Raw genomic sequence first — 21171 nt, forward strand, 5'->3', positions numbered from 1 at the left:
ACCGAAGACTGGCACCTATCTTCCTTACACCATAATGGCAAGACTTTAGATTGTCCCCCTTTCCCAAACTACCTTCCAATACCTATATAATATTCACTCAGCTTCAATCCAAGAGCCATAAGCACTTAACAATACACAAAACTAACCTGTATTTTTCTCTTTGATGTGTAATATGTCTTTTTTTTCTTCTCAAACTTATTTTACTTAAGCTGAGTATTCATAGTGTAAATTTGTATAGTTATATTGTATACATTTGTATTGTTTTTTATTTTTCAATAGCACTGAAGTCTGAGAGCTGCCACCTCAATTTCGTTGCACTTGTGCAATGACAAATAAATATATTCTATTCAATGATACTGATCTTCCTTCTATTTAAAACTAAGATACTACATTGAATTAATATTAATTGATGTTTGCATGTATCCCTTCCTTTTCTGCATGCAGATTTTTTTTAAATCAACCCATGGTGAGGAAGAGTGCAGTGGAGCAAGGGATCCTCAGCATACAGAGAGACCCTCCACCTGAAGACCTATCTTCCTGCAATCACCTGTCACTTAATGTCTCACATTGAAATAAAAGATCCTGTACAATGCCATGTTTATGTGCATTTAAAAAAAATATATATGTAAGCCAAACGATGAAAATGACCTGTAAACAAGTATTCTTAGTTGTCTAAAATGTTTGTACAGTACTGTATAACAGAGTTTAATTATTAAAGACAATGAATTTAAATGAAATGATATTGGAGAAAGTATTGATGGCATACCTGCTGTAAATATCAATGTGTTTTGACATTCAGAGGTAATAGTAGGCCAGGCGTTACATTCACTCACGTAAAAACACGTTAGTAACATTTTAAACTTTTTTTTTTAAAACTACCAACCGATGTATTAAGTGAGCTATTAACTACCCCTACCGCTGTATTCAAAATCAGGTTTGGTTTAAGGTAAGTCTAAATGTTAAATTTGTATTGCGACGGATGATTAGTTTAGATCGTTGTGTTGTTGATTACAAGAAGAAGAAAAAACAAGTGTTTCGGGTCGGGAATGAATGACGACTTTTCTTAATAGCTTGATCACGTAGCTATTAGCATGCTAAGTGGCTACTGTACGATAGTGGTAATTGATTGTTTACGGGGTCCTACTGGCAAATTTATCGGACAGCAAAGACAATTCTGACCAATGAAGTAGTGGAACGTAAATGCTCCGTTGACAAATGAGCACTCGATACGTCAACACGCGACGGGCAAAATGGCGTCTCTATGACGCAACCTAGCAGATACCATAGCCAAGCTTAGAATATCCCCACACTAGCGCTATGTTCCGTTTTCCGTACCTATACTTATACACAGTACACAGTACACACTCACTAGGTACGCAGATTCTCAGCAGGTGAGTGCTGTTCCAAATCTAATACTCCGTGGTGCACTTACCGGAAATTACGATCGCGACAAGCCCCGCGTTCGTCTTTTTCGAGCTGAGCGGCTCTGCCTGGGTCCGCCTCTTCCGCTACGTTGACAAGATGGCGGCCGTTGAGAATGGACAGTGTGCCCTGCTTCCACACTCAGCGTTTTGACCGTTATGAGTATAGATACGGGTCCTTTGGGTATACTTCTTTTCGACGCGGAAATCGGAAAACGGAACACCCTACATACTCACACTAAGGATGGTAGGTACGGTAGGTAGGGAAAACGGAACAGAGCGTAGGCTTAGGCAAGTTATCTCTGGTTAAAACTAGCTAATGTTAGCTATTCGCTAGCTAGCTATCGTTATGGTGTTAATTATCGGTCTGCGTGCGTTTTTGCCAAACGTTCACGTTGTCATTTTAATCCATTAGCTACTAAAATGAGCACATCGATTGTTAAACCATTATTAAACTTAGCAATTTGATTGTTTAACAGCATTGCCGATGTTTGACACTGTCAGATAACTGACCTAGCAGCTAGTATAGGACACTGCCCTGTCAGCATAGTAATTGGCTATGGAGTAATGCTGGTAGTGTTGCTCTCTATCCATTAAATATGGAATGTATTTCACGTGTATAGAACCTATTTAGAATGGCTGACCTTACATAAAACGGCAGTGAAAGACGAGCCTGGAGACAAACAGTAGGCTACCTCTGCCTAAAGGAGGGAGAAGTGTGAGAGCATATCAGCATGCTAACGTTACACTTGTTAGCAGCGAGGCTAGCTAGCTACCATGTGTTTTTGCGTTATGCGCCTTATAGTTGGGTGCGCTTTATATATGGAAAAATATCAAAACTAGACTATTCATTGACAGTGCGCCATATAGTGCGGAAAATACGGTAAATGGATCACCTCTGCCCAGCTCATGCAAACACTTTAGACTCCAAAGATATTACCCCTGATGTTTAATTACTCAAAGAAAGCCATTTATTTCTCATAATGTATCACGTAAATCCTAGAACCTGATTTCAGCATTTATTTCTAAGCTATTCTCTGGGTAATTATAATTATTATATGTGTTATCTTATTATTTTGCTGTGGCTACACCAAGCGCGTAAAATGCACACTTGCCTTTGACGCCGTGTGGACACTAGCAGACAGTGGCGGTTCTGCATGGAATTACACCCCGGGAGAGACCCCCTGATCTTACTTTTTTCAATTATAACAATATAAGTGAAAGACAGACTTAAATGTATCAATTGCACAAATCCTTCAGTAGATCATTTGAATACATTGTACACATCATGTACATTAATGTTAGCTAACCAGCCACCTGCAATTTATGTTGTGCAAGCACTCAACATGCATTGTAGTTAGTTGAGTTTGCTAATAGTGGCTAACGGGATTTCGCTAACGCTTGCTAGTCTAGTGGTGTCAAAAGGAAATAGGTGGTCTAACCAGCTAGCTATTGACCTGTTAATTATTTACTCTGTATGCTGTTCAATTGCACAACTCCTTCAAAATAACGTTTAAATAACACTTAAGAGAATCAATGCACACATCGTGTACATTAATGGTAGCTAACCAAATCTCTGCAAGTTATGTTGTGCAAGCACTCAACATGCATTATAGTTAGTTGCGTTTGCTAATAGTGGCTAACGGGATTTCGCTAACGCTTGCTAGTCTAGTTGTGTCAAAAGGGAATCTGTGGTCTAACCAGCTAGCTATCGACCTGTTAATTATTAAGATTATACTAGTACTCTGTATGCTGTTCAATTGCACAACTCCTTCAATAAAACGTTTAAATTACACACTTAAGAGAATCATTGCACAAATGGTGTACATTAATGTTAGCTAACCAGCTCTGTGCAAGTTGTGCAAGCACTCAACATACATTATAGTTAGTTGCGTTTGCTAATAGTGGCTAACGCTTGCTAGTCTAGTGGTGTCAAAAGGAAGTCTGTGGTCTAACCAGCTAGCTATCGACCTGTTAATTATTAAGATTATACTTGTAGGCTACTCTGTATGCTGTCACATTCTGTTAGTTGTGGCTAGCGGTATTCCGCTTACACTTTAGCCTAGTAGCCCAACAATGTTAACCATGTGGTCTTCATGTTCGCCATCGATTTAAAATGGCAAATATATCTGCCTGTGTTACAAAGGGTTTGACATTACTTTTTCTATGTTTTTTGATATAACTTATTTCAGACAAACTCTTGTAGTATGCTAACATGGCAGAACTACTGGATAAAATTAAAAGAACGCAAAAAAAAAATCATTGATAGTTACACAGAGAGATGGCCATGCCCCCGCTCTTTTCAGACATCCCCACCTTTCTGCACAGTATGCAATGTCAATATTGACATCAGTCAGCAAGGAGCAACAGGTAACGTCTGAACACAGTAAGATGCATTTGATCAGAGAATCATAGGCCTATCTGTCAAGTGTGAACATGTCCTAAGTTTTCATGTTCATGCTCGAGGTCCGCGACAGCCTTCTACAGTATCCAGGCTTTCTCTGTCTCTATTGGTCAGTTCTCGTCATCATCCGCCCCTGTCTCATATGGGGTCCCCCAGGGGTCCATCTTGGGTCCCATGCTCTTAAGCCTGTATATGCTCCCACTGGGTGACATTATTAGAAAGCATAAGATCTCTTTTCACCTCTATGCCGATGATTCGCAGCTGTGCTTGCCCTTAAAATCTAGGGACTCCATCCAATCTCTCCTGGTCTGTCTTGAAGACATCAGAAACTGGATGGCTAACAACTTCCTCCAGCTAAATGGTGACAAGACTGAAGTCATAATTTTTGGTCCCTCCAAGGCAGAAACACTGCACTGTCAAACTTAGGTCACCTCACGCCTCTTGTCAAACCCCATGCCAGAAACCTTGGTGTCATCCTCGACTCTGAACTCTGTCTTGACAAACAGATCAGCACTGTAGTCAAAAATAGTTTTTACCAGCTCAGAGTGATCTCCCGCCTCAAATCCTTCCTATCCCACAATAACCCTAACCCCAGATTTTACCTGGACATTCAGCCCATTACTCAAGGCCGAGTCCAGTGATCCACCCGTTCGCTGTCATGCCATCTCCTCTCGGGACATCCCGTGCTCCCTTTCCTCCGCTCTCCTCAAGTCAGCGTCAGCTGGCCTCTCACTTGGTTGTTGAATTGCACACCTCTCCTGCTCCAACTGCCTCTGCTCCTGGTGTGCAACCATTCCAGGTGACTGCAGGAGAGTCCCAACGCTCCCATGCCCTCATTGCCCAGAGAGAGAATCGCCATCAACCACCAACTTTACAAGCACCTGCCACGTCAATTACAACATCGGAACTCTCTCGTGACCCCCCAGGCCCAGATCCTCTTGCGGAATATGAGAGACGTGTAAGGGAGAAGATGAACAGAGGAGCTGAAGATGAACAGAGGAGGACGATCCATGATAGTGAGACCATGAAAATGGCGGAGCTGGAGAGGGAAAAGTTGGTTGAGACCGTTAAAAGAATCCTGGCACGGAGGAAGGAGAGGGTCAAGGCCGACGCTGATGCTCACCTTTTACAGCCAGACTCAGAGCACACATCACAGAGTTGTCCGTCACCTGCCTCCCTTCAGAATCAAAATGAATCGGAGACAAGCCAATCCAACCCGACCAAATGTACGATGAGAGGTAAGAAGAAAAATGGTGCTGTTGCTCGCCCCCTGCCCAATAGTTTGAAGCACGCATCAAAACCCTCTCTTTCCTCCAAGAAAATTGTTCCTAGGGTGGACTGTTCGGTCTCAAAACCATCAGCTCCTAATAGAACGTTGGAAAACACTGGCCTGTCCGGCCAGTTGTCACCCCGAAGCATAAAGAAGAAGCTGCCCCCCTCCAAAATTTCTTTAGCAAAGGATTCACAGTTGTCCCATCAAGATCATTCAGGAAAAACTTTACCCGGGTCAGTTTCATCCTGTCATACAAATAACTGTGCTGATAGCTCCTCTGTCCAAGACAGGTGTACTTTCCCCCACAAGTTCATATCCATTCCAGACCTTCCAGACCTATCACTCAGGGACCCCTTGCATGAACCACCCACCATCTTGATCTGTGCAACCACTCTTCAAGCCGTGGCCGGAAGGAATGCAACACACACACACCACCAACCAGAGTGAGTTCAAGTTGAGGAGTTTTATATTGAGCTGAATTCAAGTGGCGTGAGAACATTGATTGGACCACTGAATTGAGATGGTCTGTATTTAAAATGCGATTACATGCTACAAACTAGGGTATATCAAAAGATCTCTAAGCAGGACTGCTTGGTCCTGCTTGGCTATCACTTGCAGTTACATCTGAAGAGTCATAAATTAATGGAAGTTAATGAGTGGTCCACTTTAAGTGTATTCATAGTCCTGGGTTATAAGTGTATGAGACCCCAAAACTCAAACCATATATTTATACTGTATATATGATTATATACCAAACTATTTTTCTTTGGTTTTCAGGCTTCATTGGGCGATGAAGAGAACAGTGAAGAGGATAAGAGTATGACTGAGGAGGATCAGCTAGGGACAGAAAGAGGTGAGATGAGAGCGTGGTCAGAGAGTGACAGTAGCGACACAGCAACGTACAAGCTACCTCCAAGAGGAACCAACAGCCATACTGTCCCCGAACCATCACAGACCATGAAGAAGAGCCTCAAACAGGAAGACCCAACCGAGCGCTACGCGGAGTTGAGGTATTTGGTGCTGACCACTGGCATGAAATTGGGTTTTATTCAAGAGCTTGAGAAAGAGGCCAAGAGGGCATACAAAAAAAGAGAAAGACATACTGGTAATGAATCAGAAACCCTTCTGGAAGAGTGAGAAATCAATTCTTATAGATCTGAAAGAAAAGACAGAGGAAGCGCTGAACGCGCAAGCGGTAGAAATTGAAAACCGTCAGAAGATGGTTGAAAAGGAACTGAAATTAGAGGCAGCTAACCTAAAAGCCTGCTTAAAAGGGTACAGAAAGAAAATGAAAGGGGAAGCAACAAAGGGGGGGAAGAGGCAGAAGGTTCTTAAGAAACAATGACAAGAGGAAGAGAAACGCCAACTTGCAGAGCAGAAAAGGTTTGAAAAACTGCAGGAGAATTTTTAGATTTAGCTGGACGAGGAGAAAAAAAAAGAATAAAGCAGATATCATGAAAGCCCATAAGGAAGCGAAAAGGAAGGAGAAGGAGAGGGAAATTAATGAAAAAAGGCAGATGGAGGAAAACAAGAAGTTAAGGACACAGCTTGAAGATGATGAAAGGAAACTTCAAAACAACAGGAGATGGACTATAAGAATTGTCAAACGTACTGAGGGGATTGACAAAATAAGCTCTGCACCACGACGTTACCAAGCTTTTCAGGCCAAGTTTCGGAAAACAAGTAGAGAAAAGGTTGAAGGAAACACAAAAGCCAGAATTGCTTAAGTTGCAGCTTGAGGAGGAAAAACAGAAGGGGGAATTAGGGCTCAGATACACGCTAGGAAATGCATTGATTCCTATGGTACGGGGCGCTTTGCGTGAAAGCCAGCGTACCATAGGAATCAATGTATTTCCTAGCGTCGCGTTTTTACAAAAACGCGTATGTGTATCTGAGCCCTTAGAGAGGAGGGTAAAGCATGCACAGGGTATGCATAAAGTGGAGGAGGAGAAAAACAGGTGTCTGGAAGACAGGAAGAAAGTGGATAATGCCGTGCAGGAGGCCAACGAGTGGAACTGTAAAATGCGAGTCGGGTTGTCAAAGGTGAGGGGTAGCACGAGTTTAAATATTATAATTATTACACTTGGTATCTTATTATTTTGCTGTGGCTACACCAAGTGCGTAAAATGCACACTTGCCTTGCGGACGCCGTGTGGACATTAGCAGACAGTGGCGGTTCTGCATGGAATTACACCCTGGGCGAGACCCCCTGATCTTACTTTTTTTCAATTATAACAATATAAGTGAAAGACAAACTTAAAAGTATCAATTGCACAAAACCTTCAATAGAACATTTGAATACATTGTACAAATCATGTACATTAATGTTAGCTAACCAGCCACCTGCAAGTTATATTGTGCAAGCACCCAACATGCACTATTTATAGTATAGTTGAGTTTGCTAATAGTGGCTAACGGGATTTCGCTAATGCTTGCTAGTCTAGTGGTGTCATAAGGAAATCTGTGGTCTAACCAGCTAGCTATTGACCTGTTAATTATTAAATAATACTAGTACTCTGTATGCTTTTCAATTGCACAACTCGTTCAATAGAACGTTTAAAGGTGCATTATGCAACAATTATGTTTCAGGATTAGGGTTAGGATAAGCAGTTTAACCTTAAAACAAATTGGGGCGCTACAATGACATTTAATATGGAGAATCGCGTCGGTACCATTGGCATAGCAGGGTCGATAGGCATATAACTGCGTTCTGTAGTTTCGCCTGCCGCAGCCCGCCGACCTGACTTGTTTACCTTCTGCCGATCTAGTAAGTAGCTTATTTGCCGTCTTGCTTAGTCTTGTGTTGCACTTGCTAGATGTTTGACTGTGTAAGGACAGTCGTTGAGTAACTACTTGTCACTAATGTCAAAGTCAGCACATTTCAAGAGATTTCGTTAGTTTTAGCTGCTAGCATACCTTTAGCGAATAGCTATTGATCCTTATTGCACCTTTAAATAACATACTTAAGAGAATTAATGCACACATCGTGTTAGTTAACCAGCTCTCTGCAAGTTATGTCGTGCAAGCACTCAACATGCATTATAGTTAGTTGCGTTTGCTAATAGTGGCTAACGGGATTTCGCTAACACTTGCTAGTCTAGTGGTGTCAAAAGGAAATCTGTGGTCTAACCAGCTAGCTATCGACCTGTTAATTATTAAGATTATACTAGTACTCTGTATGCTGTTACATTCTGTTAGTTGTGGCTAGAGGGATTTCGCTTACACTTTAGCCTAGTAGCCCAACAATGTTAACCATGTGGTCTTCATGTTCGCCATCGATTTAAAATGGCAAATATATCTGCCTGTGTTACAAATGGTTTGACATTACTTTTTCTATGTTTTTTGATATAACTTATTTCAGACAAACTCTTGTAGTATGCTAACATGGTAGAACTACCGGATAAAATTTGAACATGTCCTATGTTCTCGTGTTCATGCTCGAAGTCCGCCACAGCCTTCTAGTGACCAGGCTTACGCACAGCTATTGTCATATCAAAGTGTAATCAGCTATATTTTTGTACATATAGTAGTATGCTAATGATAATAGCCTAAAAAACTCGTCCACTGACTAGAATTTAATTAAATGATTAAGAAGCGAACACAGCTCCATTGCAGTTCTAGTACTGGTATCACATCATGTCATTGGGCTTGCATTTAAATGTCAGACGTGTGGAGAAAAAAAAAATATGAATCATGATGACACTTGACAGGTATGAGGTAGTGTTAAATATGTTAATTAAAAAGGGAAAAAATACAATCTGATCATTGCTTGAGAAGTTTTAAGTAGCCTAGAGTAAAATTACATGCCAGAGGAAGTAATGCTCACTTGTGAAGAGAACGTTTTTTAGGCTACGAATTTGTTGTCACAGTTATCACTTATAACTGAGATGACAGTCTTTTTTTTCCATTACGCCTACTAACGTAGTTTAGAACTGCGTTACTTATTAGCTCAGAAAGACGTCTCTTGGTCGAAACATGCAACAGCATTATGACTAATAAAATGAAGGCCACAACATCTTGGACAGGACAACAGAGAAATCATGGGGGTATACTACATTTACAACAGTCCTCTCCCCCTCCGCGCCGCGCCGCACCCAAATACCCCCAAGGGTTTTAAAAACTCCGCACCTTGGACCCTTTTCTTTTAAAATATACACTGTTTGAAAATTAAATATAAATAAGTACTTTTTAAGGAGAATATAGCTGATCTCTTACAAATTTCAGTAGGTCAGTGAGGTTTTGTACTCCTAAGGACCCACCCATTAGCAAATGACAGTTATTCATATGAAGTAATGGTGATTCAGTGATCTCTATTCGCCTTGTTCACCTCGCGGCCATTTTGAAAACGAGGCTTGGCTGGGTAAACCCGACCGATGCCATTCTCTACTATTCGCCGTATTCATCTGACGTCACATGCTCAATCGCGCCATCTTGGGGTCCATGTATGTGCCTCATTCAAAGGGTAATGATGGATGAATGGACCACAATTCTTCTGTCCTAGCCTACCAAGACTAATTTATGTATTTGTGTATTTGTTTGTTTTTTCTTTGCTTGCTTGTAGCCTACAATACATTATTGTTACCTGTAGGTAACTGCTGTCTGTTAATTCCTTACGGACCGTGCCTAGGCTAGTTTGGTTTAAGTTTTTGGGTGCATTAAATGTGGTGGCAAGAAGTATGATCGTCCTTGGATTATGGGACATTGTAAACACCTTATCCTGATAGGAATAATTTCAATGATGACATTGAATGGACTTCGGTAAGATCACAGAAAGTGAAAAATAGCTTTGGGTTAACAAAAAATAAGCTTAAGTTGGCAACTGGTTAAACCAACGGTGGCAATTGGTTATATGACAACCAAAACCCACTCTCACTCCTATTTGCCAACGTTGGCCCAACGTTTCCCTGACGGCCAAAAGCACGTTGGCCCATAACGTAATACTAACGTCTGTGACAACATTGGGCCAACCTCTCCCCGCTATCTGGGTCCCGGTTACTATTGTCTGCCAAAGTAGCTTATTTGCCGTTTTGTGTTACACGTGCTTGATGTTTGACTGTGTTAGGAAAGTCATTGACTCAGTAGTTTGTCATTCGCCTTTTTCACCTGGCGGCCATTTTGAAAACTTGAACGCCGTTGAGGGGTACACAAACCCGGAAGTTTGACTCCGACGCATACAATTGATGGAAGATTCAGCAGCACCAGCAATGGAAACTCCAGTGTGGACCACCAATCTTTCCTATTTGCCCGAATTAACCATTCAAAATGTGGCGCAGTGGGCCAGTACCGACTGCAACATCCCGCGGGCTGTGTTAATTAAGGGATACAGTAACTGGATTGAAGGTTTTATCCACGACATTGAAGGTAATAATGGATGCTAATTTACCTCAGTTTCTGCTAGCTTGTAGCAGCGAGGGGTAGTAAGCTTAGCTGTAATATGGAGTAGTTGACTGTCTGTACTATGTTTGATTTTATTTAACACTTAACATGTCTTTAACCAACAGTTAATAGGAGCCCATCACACATACAGCCGCGGAAAAAATTAAGAGACCACTTCAAAATTATCAGTTTCTCTGGTTTTACTATTTATTGGTATGTGTTAAAGTAAAATGTACATTTTAGTTTTATTCTATAACCTACTGGCAACATTCCTACAAAATTTCAAATAAAAATATTGTCATTTAGATCATTTATTTGTAGAAAAATGACAATTGGTCAAAATAGCAAAAAAGATGCAGTGTCTTCAGATCTCGAATAATGCAAAGAAAACAAGCTCATATTCATTTTTAAACTACACAATACTAATGCTTTAACTTAGGAAGAGTTCAGAAATCAATATTTGGTGGAATAACCTTGATTTAAAATCACAACTTTCATGTGTCTTGGCATGCTCTCCACCAGTCTTTCACATTGCCGTCGGGTGACTTTATGTTACTCCTGGCGCAAGAATTCAAGCAGCTCGGCTTCTTTTCATGGCTTGTGACCATCCATCTTTCTCTTGATCACATTTCAAAGTTTTTTTTATGGGATTCAGGTCTCGAAATTGGGCTGGCCATGACAGGGTCCTGATCTGGTGATACTCCATCCACACCTTTACTGGCCTGGCTGTGTGGCATGGAGCATTGCCCTGCTGGAAAAAACACTTCTCAGAGTTGGGGAACATTGTCTGAGCAAAAGGAAGCAAGTTTTTCTTCCGGGACAACGTTGTTCTTTGCCTGGCTGAGGTTTGTAAAAGACCATAAGGATTGAACCAAAGCGGACTGGAGGGTCTCCTAGTTCGTCTTCTCTGATGAGTCCAATTTTCAGCTTTGCCCAACACATGGTCGTCTGATGGTTAGACGGAGACCTGGAGAGGCCTACAAGCCACAGAGTCTTGCACCTACTGTGAAATTGGACTTTGGAAATTGGAAATTGAAAGTTCGGTCTGGCACTGCTCCGTTGGGGAGAAATGATCACAGATCCGAAACGGATCTAGCCAATCAAATTGTCAGGGCGGGATTTATACAATGATGGACAGATGGCTTGAGTTGAATTAACGGTAGATTGGAAATCATACCAGGGCGTTTCGGGAGCCTGTTAGTGGGAAATATTTGATGTGAATTAAGCTATCTACACGACTTTTGTATGTCTACATTGACTCGGTTAGTTGTGTATGTGCAACACGAATGTTGCAGAGTAGTGTAAGTCTTAACTGAAGCTCTCTAGACCATTATTGTTAGGTTATTGCTAATGCTTAGACCAAAAATGAATTTAAACATATAGTAGTAGCTAGCTAGCCTCGTATAACGTGAGCATGCATATCTCACAGATATTGACAGCGCATTCATTTTGAAAGAGGAACAGAGAAACGCGATTAAGGCATTTGTTGATCGAAAAGCAAAAAGATGTCTTTGCCGTCCTTCCTACGGGATCCGGTAAAAGTTGAATGTATCCGATGGTCATATTAAGTTGCTCTGATTGGTTCTAGGTATCCAATTGAGCAAAGAGGCATTTTATTTCCTGGTTCGTTGAAACACGCCCCATAATCACAGCTCAATGGAGCAGTATCAGACTCATATTCTGACTATTATGAGTATGACATCGTCAGGCTACGTTAAAGGTAAAGTCTAGAAGACAATCTTCAAGCAGATTGATATTCCTGTGACAAAAGTTGCACATTTTATTCATACATTTAAGGTCCAGGGGACAGTAGCCAACTAGCCTGGCCATTACCAGCCTGTGACTCCATTTCATTCCGTCTTTCAGTCTGGGCCAACCCAATGCATTTTGGTTTCCGAGATGGGCGGGTGCTTATCTTGAGCTTTAAAATCATTGGAGTTCCCTTAACCAATCAGCAACGTTTAGTAAGCATTCGGTAGATTAAACTCTTCCCAAAGCCAGTTGGGAGATGAGCTACGACGTCCTTTCCAATCATAAAACTTACAAGAAAATACTCTTGTTCTCCTTTTAATTTTCTGATGTTCTCGAGAGTTGAGACAACTTTTCCGATAGCTTTTCGTGTCTTTTCCTCCAGGTGAGTTTTGCGCCACAGCTCTGAACTGTTCGCTGATTGGTCCTACAGGATTTTGAGTCCTGGAGACGATTGTCAACGGGGTTGGGCCAGACTGAGTATGAGCGTATGAAATACGTAGGCTGGTGTCACCAGGCTATCTCGTTCCATCGTGGCAGGATCTGGAGGTGCTAGAGGCCATTAACAGAGCTATAAAAAAAAAATTCACAGATGCACTTTCTGGGGAGTTGTATGTAAGTGTGTCATGCGTCAAGCCTGTTCTACATCGGTTCAGGACCAATCTCCTGCAGCCACAGGAGGGTGACTTGCGTCTCACCACTACAATAAAGGGGAAGATCCTGAGCTACATGGAAGACAAATACAGTGATCCAGAGAATGATGAGCTCTTGGACAAGGCATCGCTAATGGACCCAAGATTTCGCACTGCCTACATCACCCCAAGCAAATTGGATGAAATCAAGAAGAGAGCCATCAATGAGATTGCGGAGCTAAGCTCAGAGGAAGAGTGCCCTGCTGTGCCACAGTGCGAAAGAGGAGCCCGCCCAAGATTCAGAAGAAGACTTTAGCTGCCTTCTTGAAGAAAGCACCACCTGCTGCTGGGTCACAGCAGTCAGACAGGCAAAAAATTGAAGGTGAGCTCGTCTCCTACCTGCTGGGTCCTGAGGTGGACCCTGACATCGATCCCCTCGATTGGTGGAAGTGGCACGAGCCCAATTTCACACGGCTCAGTCGTCTGGCCAGAAAGTATCTTGCCATTCCAGCGACTAGCGCCCCATCTGAGCGGGTTTTTAGGGTGGGTGGGGATATTGTTACCTGCAACCGAGCTTGCTTGAAGCCTGCTGTTGTTGATAAGCTAATTTTCCTCGCCAAGAATGTTTAACACACACACACTCTAATCACTCTTCTAATTTGCTTTGTTTTTTTGTCTCCTTTTGCCAATGTTCCAGATATTTTTCTTTAGATTCTTGAATGATCGTATTGGTGTTCAGTTTGAAAGCAGCGCTTGTCTGCAGAGATGGGAGTAAGTCCCATACATGCAAGTCTCAAGTCAGTCGCAAGTCTTAGCCCTCAAGTCTCAAGTAAGTCCAAGTCGTCAGTAAGGAGGATCAAGCAAGTCAAGTCCAAGCAAAGCTTTAGTCAAGTCAAGTCTCATCATCAAGCAAGTCAAGTCAAGTCAAGTCATTATCAAATTCGTTTTTTTCAAATGTCTGGGATGCAAATGCAAAAAAAGTTTTGATTCCGTATAACCTCATTCAGGGGCGGAGATCCCATTTCATTGGAGGGGGGGACAATACATGGGAACATTTCAGAGAGTAATTCCGGGGGGGGGGGACATGAAAAAAAATTGCTGTCACAAGAGCTAGCATAACTTAGCTGCTAAATACTGAATTCTCTAATAACAGTGACAAACAGAAATTCGACGTCAGTTTTAAATTCTCTAAACGGCAATACATGTCCTAACACACAATATCAACTCACCGACAAATAATGTTGAAAGTTCAAAGGCATACCAAGGCTCTTCAAGGAGTAATTCAGCTGCATGCAAATTAACGTCTTCTCTAGTGCCCTGCGCAGCCGTGTGGAGTCCATGAGCCGTCCATTGAGTTAAAACTAATAAAATCTGATCAAGTTCCCGTGATAATCTCCAAGAAGAACGCTGATATGAAACGAGCTGGTCCAACCAATATATATAGCACTTGTTGTCTCACAACATCTCACTTATGGTGAGATAAAAAAGTGAAGCGGACCTGATGGAAACAATGAATGTATACATATTCGTATTTATTATTGTATTATTTGTTTAAATCCTGAGACTGTAAAATCAATAGCACACTGGGTTAAGCGTTGGTTATCACGCCAGCGACCCGGGTCGCATATTCGCATTTATTGTTCTCTTATTTGTTTAAATTCTGAGACTGTTGAATCAATAGCACACTGGGTTAAGCGGTAGCTACCACGCCAGCGGCCCGGGGTTCGCATCCCGACTCCGGTGACCTGAAAAAGTACACATATTTTTTTTTTCAATTTTGTTGGGGGGGGGGGGGGGAGACATCTCCCCCCCGGGATCTCTGCCCCTGACCTCATTAGAGGCGTGCATGCATCGATATTCGGCAAATACGCTAGTCAGTTCTGGTGTTACAGCTAGCTAGCGCTGCGAGAATAGCAGCTACTTTTCACCAGATTTGCAGTTTCAGATATCAATTTTTTAAAGTAAAACAAATTGTCAATAGCAAAAATGTTATCAAGCCACTAGCCTACTAGTAGTCTCACTAATGTCAGCCGCCAAGTATCAAAATAACAATCAAGGACGTTAATCCATCTAGGTTTGCAACATGTTGCTCACCTTTCTTTATGTGCTGTCCTGAAATGTCGGATGAAATTAGACGTGGTGCTTGGCAAATCCGTAATTTTGACATTGCAGATTTTGCATGTCGCTCCTCTTTTATTTTGTGTTGTTGAGTAATCTTTATAACCAAAATGTATAATTTTCGGGATGTTGGTCGGAGCGCCTTCCATCTCTGCTGATCACTCACTAGACTCATGCAGGCATGGCTTGTCGCGTTGCGTGGAAGAGGGGTTGCCAGGCTGCAGGTCAGGAGCACTCGCGCACAATAAAACAATGTTCATCTAATATTTTTAAATTTTTTATTATTTAAAATGATTTTAAATATTAAACAAGACTGCAATGACTTGGCAAGTCACATGACTCAAGTCAAGTCAAGTCACAAGTCAGGAAGTGGCAAGTTAAAGTCAAGTCTGTCATTAGTGTTGGTCAAGCAAGTCACAAGTCACAAAACTGGCGACTCGAATCAAGTCTTCGACTCGAGTCCCCTCATCTCTGCTTGTCTGAGAGAAGTTATTAATGACTGTTAGGGGGAGATTAGTTAGTCTCAGTACAAGCTGACTTAGAGGACTCTTTTCAGGGTTCAGATCTTGAGTTTTTACTGCATTAAAGTGCAGTGGTCAGTGGGACTTGTTTGTAGATGTATCCAGAATTTGAGGGCTCTTTTTTGCATGTTGATGGCCAATGGGAATCTGCCTAGTTCTGCTCTGCATGCATTTGTTTTCTTTTGGATTTTTAAGATCAATCGGCAGAACTCTGCATGTAAGCTTTCTATAGGATGTTTGTCCCATCTAGTGTAGCTATGCTCACTGAGTGGACCCCATACCTCACTTCCATACAGCGCAATGGGCTGGATTACACAATCAAAAATTTTGCACCTCTGTATCTGTATTTTTGTCATTATCACATGAAGGAGCAAAATATGAAACAGTTTTGTAAGATCATAATACCATGTTTCAGTTTATATAACAATACTTGAGAAATGTGTTTAGTATTGGACAAATATATGATGTTTGTGTATTTTTGTGGCAATTCGGTAACGCAGCCTAGGGTTACGTTTGGAGAAGCTATTTATGATGTGGCCAAATGATTCATCTTATTAGGTTATTTGGCTACGAATGAGGTAATGTGAAGAGTTTTGAAAACATTCAGACATTTTAAGCATTTCCTATTTGCAATTGAGTAATAGCGAATTTAAAATAAAATATTACTAACTATTGGGTTGCAAAACATTCATACTTTTCTCTTTCTAGGACATTTTCTAGAATCTGGGTGTGTCTAAAATGGTCTTGGATTGCTTAAGTAGCATTAAAGACACATCACATCTTAATGGGCACAATGTCTCGCCCTGTATCTTTATACGCTGCCACTATTGTAGATGTGGTATTTTTCATGATCGACTGATACAAAATGGCCCCCACCATAGTGGAGAATCATTTAAACCTCTATAAACTATATATTTAATGAAAGCTCATGAAGTGTACATGTCATTTATGTTGTATGTATGTTATGTTATTTGGCACATCAGATGTTTCTATATGGTTGTACAAACAAGTATCCCCACTAAGTGCATACGAAATTCACGCTATTCGTCACGACTGAATGAGTCAGGATGACCCGCACCATAGTGGAGAATCATTTAAACCTCTATAAACTATATATTTAATGAAAGCTCATGAAGTGTCCATGTCATTTAACATCTTATTTGGCACATCAGATGTTTCTATATGGTTGTACAAACAACTATCCCCACTAAGTGCATACGAAATTCACGCTATTCGTCACGACTGAATGAGTCAGGATGACCCGCACCATAGTGGAAAATCATTTAAACCTCTATAAAATATATATTTAATGAAAGCTCATGAAGTGTACATGTCATTTAACATCTATTCAGACACATCAGATGATTCTATATGCTTTTATAATAATACATTAATACATTTTCAACTACAAATTGATTAAGTACAAATCATTCCAAATTGATTAATCAGCAAATAATTTTAACATCTATTCAAACACATCAGATGATTCTATATGCTTTTACAAACAACTTCAAAATCGTTTAATACATTTTGAATAACACATTTATATAATAATACATAATACATTTCCAATTACAAATTGATTAAGTACAAATCATTCCAAATTGATTAATCAGCCAATAATTTTCGTTCATATTTGATTCGGTTTATGATTTGTTTCATTTTGTACAGCTGGAGGACAGCCCTTCCGTCCTCGGTCCCCACCAAGGTGGCCCTTATGTTCGAAGGGCCTATAGGGCCTTTCTGAATTATTTTTTGGCATCTTGATCTTAGAATCTAAAATGTAGGAAACATAGATACAAGATAGCATACAATGTTAATTTGTCATCAACAAAACTCTATGCATTTTGATTTTTGGAAATGTATGTATGCGTACCTTTTTTTGATTCTCTCGGAAGAGCTTCCCCCGGCTTCCCATCCAGCTGCCTCCAGGCTCTTCCCCTGCCCCTGCTGGCTCTGCTCCTGTCCCTTCTCCAGGCTCTGCTGCTGCCCCTTCTCCTGCCCCTGCTGCTGTGGGGTGGGGAGAACACAGCGGTGGCAGCAGCAAAGGTTCCCCACTCATCTCGCTGGACAGCACCTTAGCTGCTGCCACCGCCGACCTTTCCCTCTCGACCAATCTGTTCAAATATGAAAACATACATTACCTTCCTATATCTTATTGCCTTATTGTATTGTATTGACTTTTAGCTAACCTGTAGCACTTTTGTGCTGTCTGTTGCCTGTTGCACATCAGGTCTGACCAATTCGCGGCCTGGTCTGGCCGCTGCTGGTGTAGCAGTGTCACTGCCGATTTTCGCATAAGCGTGCAGGTTACGCCGTCCAGCCCTGTTTTGGTCCACATGTACTGGACGGCCCTGCACACCTGGCTACTGTCAAGGCTGTGGCCACTCCAGGACAGGAAAACATTCTCTTCTTTGGGCACAACCTGTGGGCGCAGTACGCCTGTGTACAAACTCATCCACCTCTTTAAATCGGTGGAGAGCACCAGTTTGGCTGGCCCCGAGATGTGTGCTGTTTTATGTTCTTTGACAGTAATCACTGTTGTCCCCTCAATCTCTTTAGCTTCCCTCAATTCTTTTGTTGTCATGTTGGCCAAAACCCCTGTTCTGTTTGCATTGCAAATCATTAGTTTCGCCATTAAAAAGTCCCGGGCCAGAACATAATCTGTTTGTCTAAGATTTTTCTTCGTGGTTAGGCCCAAAATTTTTGTGGCGTCTCGGGCTGCAGCACTGCAGTTGAATTTTTGGACCTCTGCAGGTGTGATTAGGCGACGTATGTCCTCGTCCATTTTCTCCAGAACCCGCTTCTGGTTTGCTTTCATATATGAGGACACCCACCGACTAATGGCATCCTGCAGAGAGTTTAGCTCCTGGTTTGGAACAGGACCTAGGAGTCTAAACGACACCAAATGTTTAATGCTGGCCAAATAGGACCGAATTGTCCCTGGCAGAAACTTCTGCTGGACGCAGTATTTCTCCAGGAATTTAGTCTTTATATTTTGTTTGATGAAGGGGGTGCCAGTGACAGACACAACTGTGTGTGCCTGTTTGGCGTGCTGGTAGGCAGACTTAATAGATTTTGCCCCTCCATCAGGTGATTTAAGCCAATCTCTAAAATTTTCGAATTCTAGGCCTAATTGTTTTTTTTGTTTTTTTTTTGGCTGCAGTGTGACCCTTGTGCATGCACTTGAGGTGCTGGGCCATCCTTTTGACCACACAGCCACATCCTTCCACCGGGCACTGCTTTTGAAGGTGCCGGTCCACGGTGGACAGGCCCGTCCTCATTTGGAAGGTCTGGACGGCCCGGACAGCTTCCTCCTGCCTCCAGCCGTGTTGCTCCCTCAAATGTCTGGGGATGTGCACCACTGTTGCGTTGCACCCCTCAACTAGGGTTGGGTACCGAAAACCGGTACCAATATGGCACCGGGACTATACAACCGATACCTACCCGGACCGAAATGTCACGCAGATTTCAGTGCTTCCTTTCTTGGATATACATTGTGGGCAGTGATACTATACTCACAATGAGCATATCTAGATTATGTAGGCCTGTGACGGTAGTGTTTTATTATTTGTTTGTATTGAACTAACGATGCAAGTTCAAGCAACGACGGGGAATGACGACGTCAGGGAGTGATTTCACTGCAGTTCATGTTAGCGACAACATCCAAGAGAAACAACAAGGGATAACGGCCGACGAGCTGTCCAGTTCTACAAAGGTAATGGAATCGCGCAGCCCTAGCGGCAAATAACACAGTCACAATGTGATTGTAGTTTTTTTTTGCGTTTTGTCTGCCATGGTTTGGCAAAAAACACGATACAATAAGTTAGTTTGGTTAACGGAAGCTATCTAAAGCTAGCTAGCGAAACCGTTAGCTTACGCTAGCCACAAATAAGCCATTGCGCGCTAAAAACATCGGATGACATTAGCTTTGGTTACACCTTCACGCACACACAGCCATTAGGCTGTGAAACTGGTTATTGGGGTGGCCCTCAAAAGGGCCGTTTTGTTTTTCAGAGGGCCAATTTGACAACGGCAATTATATTGGCCATGAACAGGGAGTTGCCCTCAGGGTTGAGGTGAACCCTGTCCCTCCGAAACACGGGCATAGAGCGACGGAGGTTGGTGTGCCCCATGAAGCTCATGCCCATCCTCCGGAGGTAGGAATTCCCCAACCTGTTTAAGCGCTTCCTCGTCTCATTGAGGCGCCCCGGGGTGTCACAAGTTCCCCTCATCCACCGACGGAAGTAATTCCTGACCCTGTCAATGAGGTCTGCGCCCTGGGTGAACCCCAGGTCATTCCCTCCAACATGGATGAGGAGGACTTGTGGTGCGACCCGAAGCCTTTTTTGGGACTTAAGGAGGGGAATGAGTTGCCGCCACCGCATTCCCCTTTGGCCTAGCCACTCAACATGGGCAGGCAGGGAAAGGTTGGGTACACCTTGAGCCCGAGCATGGCTCTCAAGCCAAGAGATCCAGGAATCCCCAACACACCAAATAACTGGTACCTCAGACATCAGAGATAATGTTCGTGACCCTGTATTTAAAGTCTTTTGTGCTCATCCTTGCAGAGCGGCCCTGGCCTCCTCCGCTCTCTTGTCCCTCTCCTGGAGCTCCTTCAGCACCTCGGCCACCCTCCTGTCATTTGCCGCTATGTGCTCAGCAACCTCCACAGTGTCTACCCTCCGTCTTTTCGGGGTTGACACTGTGGAGGAAGCTCCACTTCTTGCCTCTGGGACAGTTGCGACCACAGGGGGGGGGGGGGGGGGGGTCCTTGTCACTTCCTGGCTGGATGAGGCAAAGAGGACTGGTGGGTTGATCGATGGTCTGCCCCCCAGTGCCTCATCCATAAGGGCATACCACTTCCAGAAAGCAGCAGTGACCCCAACCCCCTGTGCTCACACCTGAGCGGGTTTTTTTTAGCTCCTGCAGATGAAAAGACAGCCAAACTGGAGTAGCACATCATTGCGCCTTCAACTGGTCTGGTAATTGAAGGCTGACCATTGATTACCTTACATTACTTAACATACACAATATATATATGTATATGTACACATAACATAACATAGTATATTGCATGCATGTACACATACATGTACACTGCATGTATACACTCACTAGCCATGCCATCTCTACATTGTGCAAGTGAGTTGTTCCACAGGGCTACACTAAGCTTACTCTGTATTTGCTGGAGAGGTTCTCCCACCTCTTCCTCAAGAGTTTGGGGTTTAGGCCCCCAAGCCCACGATTCTTGATGAAGACCCTAGTGAAAATATATGCTGCCTTAACATCTCGCCTCAAATCCCTGACACAATAATAACCACACTGATCATTGCAAGGTAAGCAACTAAGAAAACCATTTACAGTAAACATCTATTAGCTACCATATGAGTATTTTTTTTCTACTTACTCAAATCCCTTCTCGGCAGAGTTCCTCTTTCCCGTGAAGAGGTGCTTGTTTGCACCTCTCCACGGGATTAAGGCCCTCGTGTCCTCATCTGTCCCTAGACACATGAAATTACCACGACAAAAAAAAAACACACAAAGACAATTGAACGCTACAATTATTTTCTAGAAGGACAAGCTTCGTAACGTATCGTAACGGTATTAATTATTGAAAGGCATGTGTTAACGGGCAAACGTAGCTAGGTATGCATACTGTCGGTATCGTTAAATC

At 42.5% G+C, this 21171-nt stretch overlaps 1 protein-coding gene across 1 annotated transcript in view; it reads right to left on the reverse strand.

Moving 5' to 3' along the window:
• Positions 1-20053: 20053 nt before the first annotated feature.
• LOC308375314 (uncharacterized protein) overlaps positions 20054-21171 on the reverse strand; it is a gene marked incomplete at both ends in the record, with an annotated part of 31461 nt that continues 30343 nt past the window's right edge. The window contains 2 exons of the mRNA XM_080851390.1: positions 20054-20183; positions 20905-20998. Of these exons, the coding sequence (XP_080707516.1) occupies positions 20054-20183; positions 20905-20998 (224 nt within the window). The remainder of the gene's footprint in view (positions 20184-20904; positions 20999-21171) is intronic.

Source organism: Sprattus sprattus, assembly GCF_963457725.1.
Source record: "Sprattus sprattus genome assembly, chromosome: 14".
Taxonomy (NCBI): Eukaryota; Metazoa; Chordata; class Actinopteri; order Clupeiformes; family Clupeidae; genus Sprattus; species Sprattus sprattus.